Raw genomic sequence first — 18,482 nt, 5'->3', positions numbered from 1 at the left:
TTTTTAACGATAGATGACTGAAACAAATTAAAACGTAACGTCAAATATGATTTTGAAAAAAAATAATAATAATTGTGATCAAAACATAAACTAAATAATAGGTGAAGGATCGCATTAGTAGTTTAGCTTATATCCGCTTTAGCGCGTTCATTTCAACTCCCTCCTATATCCTCCTACTCCATTTATGGTTTATGGTTAAAGTAGTGGAAGTAGTTAAAAAGTCACACACGCTTGGAACACAACGTTTTCCATTTCCGTTCACAGCGTGATCTTCAAGCATCATCCCCAAATTTTACCAAAAGAGATTGAAGGAAAAGGCGATATCAAATCTAAAGCAAATATCAAAATGCGAAACCCTAAAATCTCCCGACCCTATATCCACTAAACCTTCTTTTCTTTTCTAATAGTTGTATTGTCTGAAGCTCTTGTTTGTTGTTACCTTTTTGCTCATGGCGGAGGAGGCCGGCGTCGGAAACGGTGGGAGTTCGTCTTCGAGGAGAGAGATCAATGGCGCAGGATTTTCTTCGATGGACTCGTTAGAATCTCGTTGGGTGTTCCAAGACGAAGATGATTCAGAGATCGATGATGAGGAAGATGAAGACGACTATGAAGACGGACCACATCTTCCTGGAGTAGACTCCGATGACGAAGATGCTCCGGATCAGCGCTTGATTCGCACCGGACCACGTATCGATTCTTTCGATGTCGAGGCTCTTGAAGTTCCCGGTGTACAAAGAAGTGATTATGAGGTACATTATCGTTTCTTTTTCTGATTTAGTTTGTTTGAGACGCGTTTATGTTGCGAATCTAATAAAACTATTAGCTCTCTGTAATTTTGAAATTTTGGAATCCAATTGATATTTGCTTTGGTGGCATTGAAGATTACTTTTTATATATTATTAAATTGATTGGTTATTGAGGTAGTTAGTAATTTCTTATTTGGAAACTTGAGCTCGAATAGTATGTTTGTCTGAAAGAATTTTGCTTTTAGTTGAAGTTAATGAATAAAATGAAAACCTATGAATATTTAATGATCTCAGTTGTTAAATAAATAATTTGATGTAATATTATAGCCTATTTTGGACTGGAATTGTGAACGAGATAAGTTATGGGCATAGGTTTTAGCTTTCTAGATATTGAATTAGAACTCGGGCTGAAATTCTCTTTACTCTGAATTTGAGCCTAACCGTAGTAAAGTTTTCAGTGTAATTAATAATTAGAGTTTGGTGAGGCAACTGTCACTTTGTTTTGGATCGAGTCCGTGCTTCCTTCAATCCTTCCAACAATTGTCGTTATTGTCTGATTTGCGTAGTTGTTTTTCTTATTGCTTTAGTTTATTACTTAGAAAGCTACACATGTAAGCTCAATGTATCATTTTGTTACTTTTGACATTCCTGTTGAATTCCACCTTTTTTGTACTGTTACATTATTTTGAGTGTGAGGTTGGACCATCACTCTGCCTGGTAACAAGTCTACATTCCACCCCAAGACTGTATCTGGTGGAAATTGGAAAGTATTATGATTAGACTTGAATGCATAAACTTGTATGAAAAGTCTAGATTCCATCACCTTATAATGAGAGGCTGGTACATTGTCAGGAATAATATTATAATATCAAGTGTGGAATACTCTGAAGTTTATGGTGAACCGTTTTTGCAGGGAGTTCTGTTTTGTATCATTTCAATGACTATACAACTTTCCGTGGTGGTTGATAACCTTTGTTTAACTGAAAGATTGTCCTTTTCTTGTTGCAAACAAAAAAGCTTGCTTTTTGTTGTGTATGTTGGATTTAGTGCAAAACTTTCTTATAGCTATCCTTGGTACTGGAAATAGGATAAGTTTTTATTAAATTTATTCCACACATGTTTGCTTTTATGCTTGTTTTTATATGTCTACTTAAATTTGATTTCAGGACTTTGGTATAGGGAGGAAGATAATACTTGCCTTCCAGACACTTGGAGTTGTATTTGGTGATGTTGGAACAAGTCCATTATATACCTTCAGTGTGATGTTTAGCAAGGCACCTATCAATGGAAATGAAGATGTTATTGGAGCATTATCACTTGTTCTATACACCTTAATCTTGATCCCCTTAGTCAAATATGTCCTTGTGGTTCTTTGGGCAAATGATGATGGTGAAGGTATGGGTTTTCCTAATCAAGTCCGTATTTGAGCTTTTATGCAGGCTTTAAACATATATGTAATATATATATATATTCCATCTTGATTGCTTCATAACTTTTCTGATTGGCTCCTAGAAGGTGGTACTTTTGCATTGTACTCGTTGATTTGCCGACATGCTAAGGTTAGCCTTCTCCCAAATCAGCTACCATCAGATGCCCGCATATCAAGCTTCAGGCTAAAAGTGCCATCTGCTGAACTTGAAAGATCACTTAAAATAAAGGAGAGACTAGAGACTTCATTGACTCTGAAGAAACTTCTTCTGATATTAGTGCTTGCTGGCACTTCTATGGTGATTGCTGATGGAGTTGTTACACCGGCAATGTCAGGTTCCATATGCTATTCTTCTTTATTTTTTTCAATGATCTCATGGTACAATTGAGTAGAGCATAACTGTACTGACTTGTGTTTGTATTTATTTATTCTACCTAATGTAGTGATGTCAGCTGTTGGCGGTTTAAAGGTTGGAGTTGATGCAATTGAACAAGGTAAGCTGGGATTCCTCGCTATTATCAATGTTACATAACATTATTACTTTGCTTACTTTATTTCTGCTTCAATAACATGCTGTTAATCTGTTTCCCTCAAACCGGTTAAAATCCAATTGAACTGACAAAAAAACTAGATTAATGCAATTTTAAACTGGTTTTATATTTATTTTATTGTTTTTTGCTCAAAAATTATTTTTAAGTACTTGGATTCGAAACTTTAACTTAGTAAAGACCATATCATTAATCCAACTGCATTTTTTATTAACCATAGTACATATTTAATATAAAATAATGTGTTAAAGATATAATCTCTTTTACATTGTATTGGAATCCTCATCCTTCAACCTCTTATCCGCATAGATTTATATACAACATATTATGATGGAATTCCATGTCTCTCACCTTTTCTTTTCCCTGGCTGCCTTTACATCTTAATTTTTCCTTTATGATTTTTGCCAGATTATTACAAGTGAATTCCTATTTTTTGGTTAACTTTTCTCTTTTCTCTATATGCAGACGAAGTGGTGATGATATCAGTTGCCTTTCTTGTGATTTTGTTCAGCGTACAGAAGTTTGGAACAAGTAAAGTGGGACTTGCTGTAGGACCTGCTTTGTTCATATGGTTTTGTTCTCTAGCAGGCATTGGAATTTACAATCTTGTTAAGTATGACACCAGTGTCCTGAGGGCATTTAATCCTGTTCACATCTATTTATACTTTAAGAGGAACTCAGCTAAGGCTTGGTATGCACTTGGCGGTTGTCTCTTATGTGCAACAGGTAACAAATTAATAAAAGTTCAGGGTTGGTGAATATATTATTTTAATAAAATTTCATTTGTTTCTTAAATATAATTTCCAAGTGTCGTAGTGCAATGTTTTTTCTCTTGCAAGCCGCAAACTTGCCATACAAACAATAATGGCTTTGAATAGGTTCCAAGTTTTCATCTCAAATTGCCCGAACACATTTTTTCTGTTTCCCCTAAAGCTCAGTTTGCTGCAGTGGAATGTGATTCATGAAGATGTTAACCCTATTCACTTAAAAGTTATGCTTTTATTCAGCTTTGGTGAATTTGAACATTAATGGTCATTGTTTCTGATATTTACTATGCTGTTGATGGTTTTGTGCTTCAGGGTCTGAGGCAATGTTTGCAGATCTTTGCTATTTTCCTGTCCAATCAATACAGGTAATGGATCTAGATAACTTGATTAACAAATCTTCTGGTTCCTGTACATCCTTGTATACGTTATAATGAACGATGAGATTGTTAGTTCACTCCTGAATTTCTTTTATTTGCTGATGGTTGTCTGCAGTTTACATTTGTTTTTCTTGTATTGCCTTGCCTGTTGTTGGGTTATCTGGGTCAAGCAGCGTACCTTATGAATAATCCTAATGGTACCGAGCAGGTTTTCTTTTCTTCAATTCCAAGTAAGTTTTATCATCAATTGGTAATGGGACCACCTAATAGTTGAATTCCATTTTTTTTATTTGCAACAGTCTTGCTTGCCTTCCTCTAAATGAAAAACTTGTGGACTCCATGTAGGTGGTGTGTTTTGGCCAATCTTTCTCATAGCTAATATTGCTGCTTTGATTGCCAGCCGAACTATGACGACTGCCACGTTTTCATGCATAAAGCAGTCAACAGCTCTTGGTTGTTTCCCTCGTCTTAAAATCATTCATACATCTAGAAAGTTCATGGGTCAGATTTATATTCCAGTCATAAACTGGTTTCTGCTGGCAGTTTGCTTGGTTGTTGTGTGCTCTATCTCAAGCATTAACGAGATTGGAAATGCATATGGTAACATTTCTGCTTACTCTCTCTCTCTATATATTTATGTTTATATACTTGTTTACGAACTTTATAACTTTTGTCATGTAACTCAAAAACCTAGGTTCTTTCTGGAATGTAAAGAACTGTTGTGCAACCAGTTTACTGTGGAATAGCTGAAACAATCCGCCTAATTTATCTAAGTTTCCTCATTCTTTTGCTTATGGTTTTCTTTCCTCAGGTATAGCAGAGCTGGGAGTCATGATGATGACCACAGTTTTAGTCACCATTGTCATGCTTCTCATATGGCAGATAAACATCGTAATTGTGCTAAGTTTTGTGATATCTTTCCTGGGTTTGGAATTGACTTTTTTCTCCTCCGTTTTATGGAGTGTGACAGATGGAAGTTGGATAATATTGGTTTTTGCTGTGATAATGTTTCTCATTATGTACTTCTGGAATTATGGTAGCAAGCTTAAGTATGAAACCGAAGTGAAGCAAAAGCTCTCAATGAATTTGATGCGAGAACTGGGCTGCAATCTTGGGACGATCAGAGCTCCTGGCATTGGTTTGCTTTATAATGAGCTGGTAAAAGGAGTACCGGCGATATTTGGCCATTTTCTAACCACGCTCCCTGCTATCCACTCTATGATCATCTTTGTCTGCATAAAGTATGTCCCTGTTCCTGTGGTGCCTCAGAGTGAAAGATTTCTTTTCAGGCGAGTCTGCCCCAAAAGTTACCATATCTTTCGCTGCATTGCCAGGTAAGGTGCTCTGACTGGAAGCTCCAATCTTGTTAGTTTGCCTTATCCAATTCCTTTTCATTTTAGTTGGAACTATCATCATTTCAGATTGAAGTTTTGAAGTGCAATATTCATCGTAGAAACTAACTGGAATGGTAAAAATGACACCTGGACAAGGTGTTGCCAAAATTAAACTGGCAATAACATTGAAAAAAAGAAGAAATTAATCTACTACTCGAAAAAACACTTATGATCAAAGCATATGCACAATTTCTTCGGCTTTTTCAGTTTTCCTCACCTGTTTGCCTATTCTCATGCCCTCTGATGGGGACCAACCACTTTCTCAGGTATGGGTACAAGGATGTCCGTAAAGAAAATCACCAGACATTTGAGCAACTGCTGATTGAGAGTCTTGAAAAGTTCATTCGCCGGGAAGCTCAGGAAAGGCAATTGGAAAGTGATGGCGATGAAGACACAGATTACGAGGAGGATACCCCTTTGTCAAGAGTTCTCATAGCTCCTAATGGAAGTGTTTACTCACTTTCTGTTCCTCTGTTGGCTGAGTTCGAGGGCTCTAGTAATAATCCCATCTCTGAAGCAAGCACTTCAGAGGAGATGAAGGCAGATTTGCCTGCAGATCCACTGATTTCAGATGCAGAGCATGGTCTGGAGAGGGAGCTATCATTCATACGCAAAGCTAAGGAATCTGGAGTTGTGTATCTTCTTGGTCATGGGGATATTAGGGCAAGAAAAGATTCTTGGTTTATAAAGAAACTAGTTATCAATTACTTCTATGCTTTCTTGAGAAAGAATTGCCGAAGGGGTATCGCTAATTTGAGTGTGCCCCACTCGCATCTCATGCAGGTGGGCATGACTTACATGGTTTGATGGTCCATTTGAACAAAAACAAAATAAGGTGCATAGTTTTTATCACTTGGAAAAGGAGCGGTTCAACAAAGGAAGACGACCATTCAGAAAGGGCCTATCTTACTCAAATCGAAGCTGCAATGCGGAGGAGCTCAAATCAGCCGATAGCAGCAAGTCTTCAACCTTTCTCCTGATGGATGCTAGCCCTTTGAATCTGCAAATTTAGTATGGAATGCTTTCATTTTGCTTCGCTGATTAGAAAGTTTTGTAATATTCATGGAGTTGCCTCTACTTCTCGTGTATTGGTTTTTTCGCTGTCAGAAGCAGGCTCATATCATATATCAAATCTTGTTGTAATTGTTCAATTAAGTGACCTAGAAAATATGTAGAGATATATTGCAGTTTCAACACTAATGTTAAATTAGTCATTTTATTAGTGTTGAGCAAGTTTAGGGATGATATAGGAGACCCCTTGGGTGCCTTTTTTTCCCCTTCAGTAATAGGGTTAATGTATTGATACCTTATTGTTGGTGTCAGTACCAGATTGGTCTTATTTAAAAAAAATAGAACAAGAGTAGAAGTTTCGAATTTTGATCATCATGATATATAATATAATGAATAAACTGTAATTAAGTACATGAGGAAAAGATATATATTGCTTTGGGATTTGGAAACAACTTCAACACCATTTATTAGAAAGAGTTAAATGTTCATTTTCTTTTAATTAAATGTTTTATTTTAAAAAAATGTAAATTTATTTCAAGGTATAAATAAAAATTATATTTTTCTTTGTGCCGGACCTAGTTTGGTTGTTAATCTTTTTTGAGCCGTTCATTTTTTTAAAGGAATTCAATTAAGTTATCAAATATTCAATTTTTAATTTTACTTAATTGAAGATAATTTTTTTAAAATATTTTTTAATTTAATTTATATTTATAATTTAATTTTAAATACTTATATTTATCATGTAAGTTTATGAATTTTCATCTCTAAAAATAAAAATTTAGATATAAATTTAGTTGTTGCTCAAAGATTTTTGAACATGAACCTTTAATTTTTTTTAATACACATGGACCTTTAATTAAAAAAAAGAAATGAACAAAAAAAATCCGTTTCTATTAAAATGCATTATGATTTTATTTAAATTGCCGAGATATTTACTTTATTTTTTTAAAAGAATATCATCTACAATTCTAGATAATATTATTATTTATTTAATTTTTTTATTTGACTTTTTTTTACGTAAACAAATAAATTTTAAGGATTTATAAAATTTTCTTTCACCAATATGAAATTTTGACATATAATTTACATTAACTGAAGCATTAATATAAACAAATTCTTTTTAAACAATTCTAATAAAATAATATTAAATTATGTCATTGTACGTATTTGACAAAACGATGCCACAAAGAGATTGCCAAATTAGAATACAGAAAAAAAATCTATTCATTTTTATATAGAATTTTTGACAAGCCTATAAACTCGAAGGATTGAATTGCAAAAAATATAAATAATCCATTAAATTATTTTTCAACAATTCTTTTCTTTCTCAATTTTTTTATAAATGCATGTAGGATTTGTAGAAACATGTAGAAAATAATGACGTCAAACATATTTATTTATATCATATATATATTAGTGTTAAAGATTAAAATTGTTATTACATTAGAACATATTACTATTTTATCTAATATTTAATTATCAATGACAAAAAAAATAACCTATTTGTCATTAAACATGTAATTGAATGACTCTATGTCTATTTTTCCCATAAATTAAATAAAGAGATGTAAATAAAGGGGCTGACTTGTGAACAAAGGGGCTACCATCACCCACTACCCAATTGACCCACAAATCACTTCAAATTTTTAAGGGTAAACTATGCGAATAGTCCCTTTTATTTCTGTCGGATCGATTTTGTCACTAATTTAAAAATTAAGGGTACACGGTCCTTAATGTTACTGAACCGTTTAACATTATCGATCCGTTTGATTTTAGTCCCTTAGTCGTTAACTCCCGTTCGATTTTAGTCCCTCAGTCGTTAACTCTCGTTCGATTTTAGTCCCTCAGTCGTTAACTCCAGTTCGATTTTAGTCCGTCAACTATGTCACATATTTGTTAAGGGTTAACGATAGAGGGACTTAAACTAGACGGACCGATAATGTTAAATATCATTTACTCTTAATTTTTAAAATAGTGACCAAAGTAGGACAAACACTAAACAAAAGGGACTATTCGCAAGTTTACCCAATTTGTAATTATCAGTTTTTCAAACACTAATTAATGGTGATTGACAAAAAAACAATAATTTTACTGATTTCTAAAAGTAAAAAGAATAGAAAAATAGTTGCTTTTAGCCGTATTGAAACTGTAAATTAAAAGGAAAAAATGGGAATTAGTATTAACTGTTCTTCAAATTCCTATATTATATATATATATATATATATCATTATTGCCTTTCGTTTTCCATGATAGTGTCAGTAAACAAAGAAGAAAGAAACCCAAAGCAAAAAAGTCAAAAGGGAAAGCTCTTGCTATTTTTTTTCCTGTGAGACCCAAGTTCTTTTCTTCTATTTCTTTTTTCAACAGTTGATGCTTACTATACTATACTATACTATACAACGTTTGTCGTTATTTTGTATACGTATAATTCTTCCATATGTTTTGTCACCTTTCTATGAGAAAAGAGGATAGAGTCAAAGAATTGGGCAATTCAAGTCTCGTACAGCTGTGGGTTTTTGTTCGTTCGTTCATTATTTTATTTATTTTTGGCTTGAGAATTGGGTGTTTTGGTTGATCAGTAAGGAGAATTCTGAGATACACCTGTCATGATTTTGTGTTTGTACGAGTTTCAGGTTGTTTTCAACTATGTGTTTTGCTGGTTTGATGATCAAGATTGTTTTATTTGTGCAGGTTAAGGAATTCCTGGAAAAAAAAGTCCGATTTCTTTTAGATGTTGAGAAATCTGGAAGGAGATGAATTATATGGATAATCTATGTTGCTTCAACTCTGTCTCTTCTCAGGTTAGCCAATCCAATCCTCTTTGGAAAATCTTTCCCTTTTTTTCTTTCTATATTTAGTTCCTAATTACACTTTTATTTTTTTATATGATCTAAATCTATAATTCATTTTCTACGTTTCTATATATGCTTGGATATCTTTGGTTGGTTGGATAACTTTGATTTTGACAGATTTTGTGTTTGATTTTAATTCAAGTCCATAAGTTAAATTAGTTCATCACCAAAATTTTCTAGGATTGAAAAAGGGAGAATTGAAACAAGAAAAAGAATAATCTATGTGAAATTCAGATTGTTACTTTAAATATAATGTCAGCTTGAAGATGAATCTTCTATTGAAGTGGGGAAATTGCTCCAATTTCTTTCCTAGATCAGATTTGTAGACTCTGCAGAATATTTATTCCTGGCAAATTATGTTTATGATCTTTGTCAAGTGCCTTTTCGAAGCTTCTGATTTTTCGGAACATCGAAAATGTTATTATTCTTCTCCTTAGGTTGCCGGAGGGCGTTCTTCTTGTAGCTCTGGAAAGGGCAGAAGCCATCAGGGCCCTGTCAAGTATGGCTTTACCCTAGTGAAAGGAAAAGCAAATCATCCTATGGAGGATTTTCATGTTGCAAAGTTTGCTCAACTTCAAGGACATGAACTCGGACTTTTTGCTGTATATGATGGCCATCTAGGCGACAGTGTACCTGCCTATTTGCAAAAGAATTTGTTTTCCAATATCTTAAAGGATGTAAGTTTTCGATCAATCGATTATGAATAATATGTTAGTCCTTCCAAGCTTTTGGTTACCACAGTCGAAAGTCTTGTCCTTTATGTATTTGAAAAAGAGTGCGTTTGTTGATATACCAATCCTAAGGTGATTGTTGCCTATGTTATTTATGCGGACCGGGAGGTGGAATGTTTGGTAAATCATAACTCGCCTTTTCCGGAACCAGTGATAACGAACTAAAATGAATGGCAACTGTAAAAAGTTTAGGTTGCTTTGAAATTATGGTTCTATGATTCTACTTCTAATGGTTATGGCTCTCGGGTTACGCTTATTGGTTGTTAGAATATGTCCTTATTGTTTGTGATAATAAATTGTAGGAGGAGTTCTGGACCGATCCCACCACGTCCATCTCTAAAGCTTATGAGAAGACAGACCAGGAAATTCTCTCACACAGTCCTGACCTGGGACGAGGGGGGTCCACGGCTGTCACTGCAATTTTGATTGACGGACAGAAATTATGGGTGGCCAATATTGGAGATTCACGCGCCATTCTCTCGAAGAGTGGGCAGGCAATACAAATGAGTATCGATCATGAGCCCAACACAGAGCGGGGAAGCATTGAGAACAGAGGCGGCTTCGTCTCGAACATGCCAGGTTATTCGTCGACTATTCTTTGCTTCTGTCTAAATTTCTCTTTAAAGGTCATTTTCTTTTTTATAACTGAATGAAAGTAAAGAAGGGCACATTCCGTGGCTGTTAACATGTATGCGTCATGGTCCGCGGCTATGGTAAATTGGAACTTTGGTATATGCATATGACAACTACATGGAGAGTCGGAGATATATTTCTCGAACGCATGCCAGGTTTGAGTGCATCTGTGATGACACTCTAACACACTCCAATTAATGGATTGGAGCCTTAATAAAAAGCACGTTCGACGGAGATTGACAATCTCTCTCGCTCTTTCATGATAATGACTTACCGCTGCTGCATTTTCTCACAGTAATTGTTCTTGTTGCATTTTATCCCAGGAGACGTTGCGAGAGTGAATGGCCAACTTGCTGTTTCCCGTGCTTTTGGCGACAAGAACCTTAAATCACATCTCCGATCTGATCCTGATATACAAAATGCCGATATCAACTTGGATACTGAATTTCTCATCCTTGCAAGTGATGGATTATGGAAGGTAATCCATCTCTTTCTGGAGGCCGAACGATTTCTCGTGTTTCTCTTTTCTCATGCCGAATGATTTTAACGCAGGTCATGTCCAACCAAGACGCAGTCGACATTGTGAAAAAGACCAAGGATCCACAGAGGGCGGCACAACAGCTAGCGAAGGAGGCATTGAACCGAGACAGCAAGGACGATATCTCCTGTATCGTAGTTCGTTTCAAGGGGTGAAAGCAAAACACGAACACGACGGAGAAAACTCTTCCTCGACTGCGCAAGACAAAGAATCAAAGGGGTAAACATCATGCATCAGTTCTCATGAAATGATGCTGTAAATTAACAATATCCGGTACTACTCCTTGTCTCTGTAAAATCGCTTGATTTCTTCCATTTGTAGAGTGATTCCATCATTTTTCTGTATAATTTGCTCTGAAGCCATTGGTTTTCTATAAAACTGCAAAATATTAAGAATATTTCGATGAACTAATTTAACTTTAATAATAAAATAAGATATTTGTTTAAGTTTTCTATTAATTCTAAAGCCCAAGCACCAATTCAGTTGAGACTCTTCTGTGATCTTACTTTGATTGAAGTTTTATAGAACTATGTTTGCTTATATTTGTGTAGTTGGTATAATAATATTTAATATTAATATAGTTATTATTTTATGAATTGTGATCCCGATCAGACCAATCCAAAGATGAAATAAAAAAAAAACAAAATTCAATTGATGTGAAATATTAATAATAACGGTACTATATAGAGAGAGAGAGGACAAACTACATATTTAGCACCTTAACTATTATTATTATTTCGTTTTGGTCATTTAATTATTTTTTTTCAAAATTATACATAATATTATGTTTTGGTCTTATTTTGTTCATCTAACGACAATGTTGATATGACATCATAAATTAATGTCATATTATTATAAAAAATTTATAAATATCACATCAGTAGTTCTATTAATTTTTTAACGATGGTTGATTAAAATAAAACCAAAATACAATATTGTGTAAGATTTTAAAAGAGTTAATTGCATCATATATCCTTAAACTATGATTCTCTTTTTAAATTGGCCCCTAAACTTTTAGATATTCCAATTTTATCCTTAAACTATGACTATCATTCTAAATGTCCTCAAACTTTTGAACATTTTAGTTTCCTCCATCAACTATATCCTTCATTTTAAAGTGTTCCCCAAACTTTTCAACATTTCAATTTCATCCCATATTATATTTATATACTAATCACATTCCATGTTAATAAAACCGTTAGGACAAGCTGTATTATTATATGTTTGAAGAAAAAAATAAATTTTAGGTTAAACTATGGTTAAAGCTAATTACATATTTGGATGAATTTGGGGATGAAATTAAAAGATTTAAAAGTTTGGGGACCAATTTAGAATGAGTACCATAATTTGAGGATAAAATTAGAGTATTCAAAAATTTAGGTGTCAATGTAGAATGAAGATCATAGATTGAGGACATAGATGCGATTAACTCATTTTAAAATAAAAAATAATTAAGTTATCAAAACCGAACGTATAATTTACGCGTGTGTGTGTGTGTATATATTTGTATACGACGAAAGTGAATCCCAGTTCCTTGAAGCGGCGTATCGGATCAAATTCCGGGTTCTGCAGAGATAGAAGCGAAAGTCGCGTTAGTTTTGGAGATCAAATCCCTTGGACTCCGGTATGACTAAACCAATATGATCCTCTTAATTTGTGGCAAAAATTTTCCATCCATTGTTGTCTTTTGCAAATAACTAATGGTTTTTCAGGACGTTATTGAACATCGCCATTTTCAGGCTTTCTTTTTCAAAAAATTTAAGTTGGTTCTCTGGAATTTCGCCCCCGCCCTCAAATGGTACAACGTGTAACTGATGTTCTTCTTTTCTCTTAGTTGTCAAATTTTGAAGTTGAATCTGTTGCCGTCTGGATTGAACATGGAGCAAACTTGACGCCAGAGAATTTGAACTTGGGAATCTGGGTTGATTTCAATTACAAAAGCGCCATGCATCTTTCCAAGTTATCGAAATACTTAAGCTTCACCGCGTCTCGCGATTGGCTCTACCGCTACTCGTTCGGTAAAGCCGGCCTTCGTTCGATCAAGACTGATCTGGGCGAAGGCACCGTCATGCACTGTTGGGTACCCAAAACCCACAATGCGTCAAGGCCCAATATACTTCTGGTTCATGGATTGGTGCCAATGCGATGCGGCAATACGGTGAGCATCTCCGCCACTTCACATCTCGATTAAACGTGTATGTGCCGGACCTTATTTTTTTTTGGCGAATCGTACTCGACGAGAAGGGAGCGGACGGAGTAGTTCCAGGGTCAATCGGTGATGAAACTGATGGAGGCGCAAGGCGTAAGGAGAATGAGCCTGATAGGGATAAGCTATGGTGGGTTCGTAGGGTACAATATGGCGGCACAATTCCAGATAAAATGGAGAAATTGGTGTTGTGCTGCGCTGGGGTTTGCTTGGAAGAGAAGGATTTGGAAGATGGTTTCTTTAATGTTTCGGATCTGGATGAGGCTTTGAGTATATTGTTGCCTCAGACGCCTGAGAAACTGAGGAACTTAATGAAATTTTCCTTCGTCAAGCCCATGCACAAGTGGCTGCCAAGCTTTTTTCTCTCAGATTTCATTGATGTAAGCTTCCCTTTCCCACACTTTCTCTCCCTATATATATATATACATGTATATTTCATCATTGACATATATCATGTTTTGTGTAGGTAATGTGTACAGATTATCTACAAGAGAAAAGAGAGCTGCTGGTGACCACACTAAAAGACAGAAAAATCAGCAACATTCCAAAGAGCACACAGGTTTAAGCTCTTCTTCTTCTTCTTCAACCTCTGCGTGGGTTATTAGTGTTAAATTGATGAGTTTTGTTGTTTCTTCTTAAAGAGCGAATTAATAATATGGGGTGAAGAAGATAAGATATTCCCATTGGAACTTGGCTACAGATTAAAAAGGTATCATTATCATAAATTATAAATGGAGGTGGTGTTTTATTGAGAAATGGTATTGATTTGTGAATGGTGTTGTGTAGGCATGTGGGGGGAAATGCAGAGATTGTAGTGATAAAGAACGCAGAGCATGCAGTAAACTTAGAAAAGTCCAAGGATTTCCTCAAGCACTTAAAATATTTCCTCTTTGAGTCTCAATCACCCAACCCCCTCCCCTTTTTCCTATTTTGGATTCTATATGGTCTTAACTTTTTTTTTATCAAATCAACCCCAACTTTTAATTTACACCTCAACATGAATCATCTTTTCATTTCAACCATGGGTTTCTTTTTGCATATATCTTTTGAAGAAAAGTAACAAGAAAATAAATCAATGCCATCTTCAACCTTGAGCTTTCTTAGAGGGTTTCAATGGTGATTTGGATTTTAGGACATTCTTTGACAAAGTGAAACTTACTCTAGCTTAGAATCTTGGTATAAAAGAGTTTGAAAACAATAGAATTGAGAAAGAACAATTAGAATGAAATTCTTGAAGAAATTTTGGGTGTACTTTTGAAATTTTCAAACATTAAGGAACCCCTTTGAGACTTTATTGCTCCACTTGAAGATTGATGATTTGGATGATTTTGGAGTAGCTTCATTAGTTGTTTAGAGGTATAATTTGAACTTTGGTTAGGAGGAGTTGAATTCTTGAGAATTTCCTAGTTAAGGACTAAATTGATAAAAATAAAAAATAAAAGTAAAAAAGAAAAATAACGTGTCAAGTGAAAATGAAAATAAAATGAAAAAAGACTTTAAAGAAAAATAATATATCTTTTAATATTGTATCATGTGTAAATCATTGATTTGTCTATTAATTTTTTAATATTTTTAAACGTTAAAGGTGAAATTAAAAATGAATGAAACCTTGAGGACTAATCTTATTATTATACCTTTAGTAAATAGAGATTTTTTTTTTTTAAAAAAAAACATACCAGATCAATGTCCAACAGGTTTGAAGGGTTCACGTCAAATACTATCACGAAAACGAGTAAAACTATTAACGTCGACAAATCCTATGTATGAAATTGATAGGAAAAAAAATATATGTATCGTATTGAAGAATCATGTATAATTTATGTACCAAATAGGCAATTTACCCTTAAAAGAACAGAAAACGAGGGGAAATGGTTCTCCTTCACCGTAAAGAGATTACTACTTGGAAGTCGGAATCTAGGAATAGCATTTTCGGTTTAAACAATCACTGCCTGGATTTAAATTAAATTTGTAACAAAAACTCGAATTTCATGCAATTAACATTGTAAATATTTAATTTGGGTAAGCTGTGTCATTACTGAAGTTTAGGTAAGTTCTCATTTTCACCATCAATATTTATAATGTTACAAAATAATCAGTAACATTGTTTTATTTGTAACAAAAACCACGGAGCTGTTAAGAAAAGAACTTCCACTGCTTCTATTTTTATTGCCTTTTCCCTTAAAACCAGCAATCTCAACACTGAATTAAAAGTGGAAGAAGTATGCACCAACATCTGAACGTTGTATGAGTGGAGATATTTCCACGTCGTATGAACAGAGATATCTTGGCATTGTACAAGGTAAGATATGTCAATGTTGTATGAGCATAGATATCTTGCTGCTATAAGAGAGAAGACATCTTAATATTGAAGGAATCTCAATATAGGTTTTTGGATGATGTATCGACAGAGGCATCTCGATGTTATATCAGTAAAGACATCTCGATATAATAAAAACAGAATAAAGATCTGAAAAATACCAAGGCTAGAGCCTTCGGGGATGTAGAGGCTAAGGCTTTAGAGGATGCAGAGGCTAGGCACATTGGAGGTGCCCAGGGCTAGTGCTCCGAAGAGTGTAAAAGGTATGTACTATAGGGTACAAAGGTCGGGGGTGGACAAGCCCACCCTTCTTCCTTGAAATTTTAAAATTATTATATACTTTAATTTTTTCAATATATTTTTTATTAAAAAATTGTTTTATTTCTTTGAAATATTATAAATTCGTCCTTTTTTTTAAAATTTTTGAAGTTCATTCTTTCAGGGTTCGTCCCTGGCAAGGGTTAAGGCTATGAAGTAATGCGACAGTTCGGCACCTTAGAGATGTATAAGGGAATGCTCTAAACAGTGTAAAGAGACTTTTTAGAATACCATATCATGAAATGTTTATGCTCGTATTGCATAGAATCTATAAAGAATGTTATTTTTATTAAGATCTCCGCGATGAACAATAATGGAAAAAAATCTCAAAATGAAAGTAAATATTTTTTTTTGTATAGTATCAAATTTTTTAAATTTTTTATTGAAGGCTGGGTACACACCGGGCATTGATGGAAAATACAAGAGTCAGGAATTCATAATTATTCACTCGGTTGATTTGAATGAAAAAATGTGCATGATGAAGTCAATATTAAATTTGGTGGCCATAGAGAAAAATAAAATAAAAAGAGAGGACCTTAAGCTGAAAGAACAAGATAAACGGTGTCCCTAAGTATATAGGTGTGATAGATGAGATGTTGGATAAGTTATATTAATATCATTTATTATTAGAGATACAATAATTTTCTTTTGTATTTAAATATTGTTTTAGAAGGTATTTTTAATAGAGAAAATAACCTCAGTGACTAAAAATCCCAGATAATATATGATTTTGACCAATTTTTTTTGGATTTGCGAAAATGACCAACAAAATCGCAATGCGATCTCTAATTCGCATTGCGATCTCCACTATCGCAAATTCGCGTTGCGATAGTTGAAAATCGCGTTGCGATTTTCCATTTTGCGTTACGATAGTTGAAAATCGCGTTGCGATTTTCCAATTCGCGTTGCGATTTTCCAAATTCGTTGCGATAGTCTACAGTTGTCGTTGCGATTTTCCAAATTCGTTGTGATAGTAAAAAAAAGATTTTGTTTCTTAACCACCACCACCACCACCACCACGACCACGACCACGACCCGAGACGAGACGGACGGCGGCGGCGCGCTAGAGTCCCCCTTGTTCTCTATCACTCAACAAGGAAGTGGGAAAGCCAAGCCTTAAATACCATTCTCAATAGTGTTTCCAATACTATGTGGGATTGAGCATTACCAACACTTGTTCCAATACAATGTGATTATTCAGGAAACAATTAACAATCATGCACCTTAAAACAACTGAATCAGCAACCAATTGCATTAGTATTATACGATTAATTATGAAAGTCAATCTACAATCAATCGCGATTATTGTAATTTTAAGCAAAACATTCAAAAATAATATCACTATTTAAGGCTCAATCCCACATAGTATTGGGAACAAGTGTTGGTAATGCTTAAATCCCACATAGTATTGGAAACACTATTGGGAATGGTATTTAAGGCTTGGCTTTCCCACTTCCTAATTGAGTGATAGATAACAAGGGGGACTCTCGCGCGCCGCCGCCGCCGCCGTCCGTCTCGTCTCGTGGTCGTGGTCGTGGTCGTGATAATACGTGTCTTCGGCACGTCCGCGCAGATACTATCTTTTTAGAGAAAATTCTTAAGAATCAAAATTTTTTTTTAACTATCGCAACGAAATTGTAGACTACCGCAACGCGAAATGGAAAATCGCAACGCGATTTTCAACTATCGCAACGCGAAATGCAATGCGAATTTACGATAGTGGAGATCGCAATGCGAATTAAAGATCGCATTGTGATTTTGTTGGTCATTTTCGCAAATCAAAAAAAATTGGTCAAAATCGTATATTATCTGAGATTTTTGGTCACTGAGGTTATTTTCTCTTTTTAATATAGTTGGGTAGTTCTGCGGTGCGGCGCCTAAAAACGGCTAATATACGGCGTGACCGGTTAAACAAGTGACCGGTTAAAATTTAGACCGGTTATGTTATATTATTTAACCGGAAATATTATAAAGTACAATAACATACTAGGTAGCGCTTATATAATGTAATAGGTAGCGCTTATATTTATCTATTTTATAAGTAAACCGGTATATTTATACCGATAGCATTGCAAATTTACCTATTACATTATATTATATTGAAAGTGTCCATACTTTTTATAAAAATGATCGATACTTCTTTTAAAGTTATGTAATTTATGTTTCAATTTTTTTTAATAGTGTTTCATGTTTTCCACCTAGAATATTAATTTAATAATTTCATTTGCACAAAAAATTATTTGATTGTTTTGATATTTTATAAAATAATATTTAGAATTTTTAATTTAATAATAATATATATCGTAACGTAAAAAATAAATCATTAGACGCCTATAATTACTAAATTAATATCTTAAAACTCACTCAAAATATAACCTTAAATTAATGTTTTCCACAGTGAAAAAAGTATGGACACTTTTATAAAAAGGATAGATACTTTACAATATAACCACTACCTATTACATTATATAAACGCTACCTATTACATTATATAAGCGCTACCTATTACATCATATTTTTACCTATTATATTGAAAGTGTCCATACTTTTTATAAAAAGGATCGATATTTCTTTTAAAGTTATGTAATTTATGTTTCAATTTTTTTAATAGTATT

At 34.2% G+C, this 18,482-nt stretch overlaps 3 protein-coding genes and 1 long non-coding RNA gene across 7 annotated transcripts; all 4 read left to right on the top strand.

Annotated features, from left to right (window-relative positions):
• The first annotated feature begins 226 nt into the window (after positions 1 to 226).
• LOC120120328 (potassium transporter 7-like) lies at positions 227 to 6,398 on the top strand. Of its 2 annotated transcripts, none has more exons than XM_039139982.1 (10): positions 227 to 749; positions 1,913 to 2,141; positions 2,262 to 2,510; positions 2,619 to 2,669; positions 3,189 to 3,449; positions 3,803 to 3,855; positions 3,983 to 4,097; positions 4,213 to 4,467; positions 4,679 to 5,201; positions 5,528 to 6,398. In XM_039139982.1, exons 1-10 carry the CDS (start codon positions 450 to 452, stop codon positions 6,066 to 6,068), a joined length of 2,577 nt encoding a protein of 858 aa, XP_038995913.1. In that variant the 5' UTR covers positions 227 to 449; the 3' UTR covers positions 6,069 to 6,398. The 2 variants fall into 2 exon arrangements, with proteins under 2 accessions (XP_038995913.1, XP_038995914.1); XM_039139983.1 differs by having other exon boundaries at positions 621 to 749; positions 1,926 to 2,141.
• A 2,293-nt stretch (positions 6,399 to 8,691) lies between these two features.
• Positions 8,692 to 11,411, top strand: LOC120120329 (probable protein phosphatase 2C 9). 3 transcript variants are annotated; one of them, XM_039139986.1, is made up of 6 exons: positions 8,692 to 8,780; positions 8,964 to 9,073; positions 9,562 to 9,801; positions 10,158 to 10,434; positions 10,812 to 10,966; positions 11,041 to 11,411. In XM_039139986.1, the coding sequence occupies exons 2-6, from the start codon at positions 9,026 to 9,028 to the stop codon at positions 11,179 to 11,181; spliced, it is 861 nt and encodes a 286-aa protein (XP_038995917.1). In that variant the 5' UTR covers positions 8,692 to 8,780; positions 8,964 to 9,025; the 3' UTR covers positions 11,182 to 11,411. The 3 variants fall into 3 exon arrangements, with proteins under 3 accessions (XP_038995917.1, XP_038995915.1, XP_038995916.1); XM_039139984.1 differs by having other exon boundaries at positions 8,772 to 8,850; XM_039139985.1 differs by lacking the exon at positions 8,692 to 8,780 and adding an exon at positions 8,833 to 8,892.
• A 1,166-nt stretch (positions 11,412 to 12,577) lies between these two features.
• Positions 12,578 to 14,292, top strand: LOC120120421. The gene is made up of 6 exons (XM_039140069.1): positions 12,578 to 12,650; positions 12,861 to 13,184; positions 13,271 to 13,612; positions 13,699 to 13,791; positions 13,874 to 13,941; positions 14,019 to 14,292. The coding sequence occupies exons 2-6, from the start codon at positions 12,972 to 12,974 to the stop codon at positions 14,290 to 14,292; spliced, it is 990 nt and encodes a 329-aa protein (XP_038996000.1). The 5' UTR covers positions 12,578 to 12,650; positions 12,861 to 12,971.
• Positions 14,293 to 15,260: 968 nt separating this feature from the next.
• On the top strand, positions 15,261 to 16,087 carry LOC120120331. The gene is made up of 3 exons (XR_005515898.1): positions 15,261 to 15,531; positions 15,618 to 15,812; positions 15,992 to 16,087. It is a non-coding gene; the product is annotated as an uncharacterized LOC120120331 (long non-coding RNA).
• Positions 16,088 to 18,482: the final 2,395 nt, after the last annotated feature.

Source organism: Hibiscus syriacus, unplaced genomic scaffold (genome assembly GCF_006381635.1).
Source record: "Hibiscus syriacus cultivar Baekdansim isolate YM2019G1 unplaced genomic scaffold, ASM638163v2 tig00110338_pilon, whole genome shotgun sequence".
Classification (NCBI taxonomy): domain Eukaryota; kingdom Viridiplantae; phylum Streptophyta; class Magnoliopsida; order Malvales; family Malvaceae; genus Hibiscus; species Hibiscus syriacus.
Note: the sequence above shows the minus strand (reverse complement) of the source record. Positions and strands in the feature narration are given on the sequence as shown.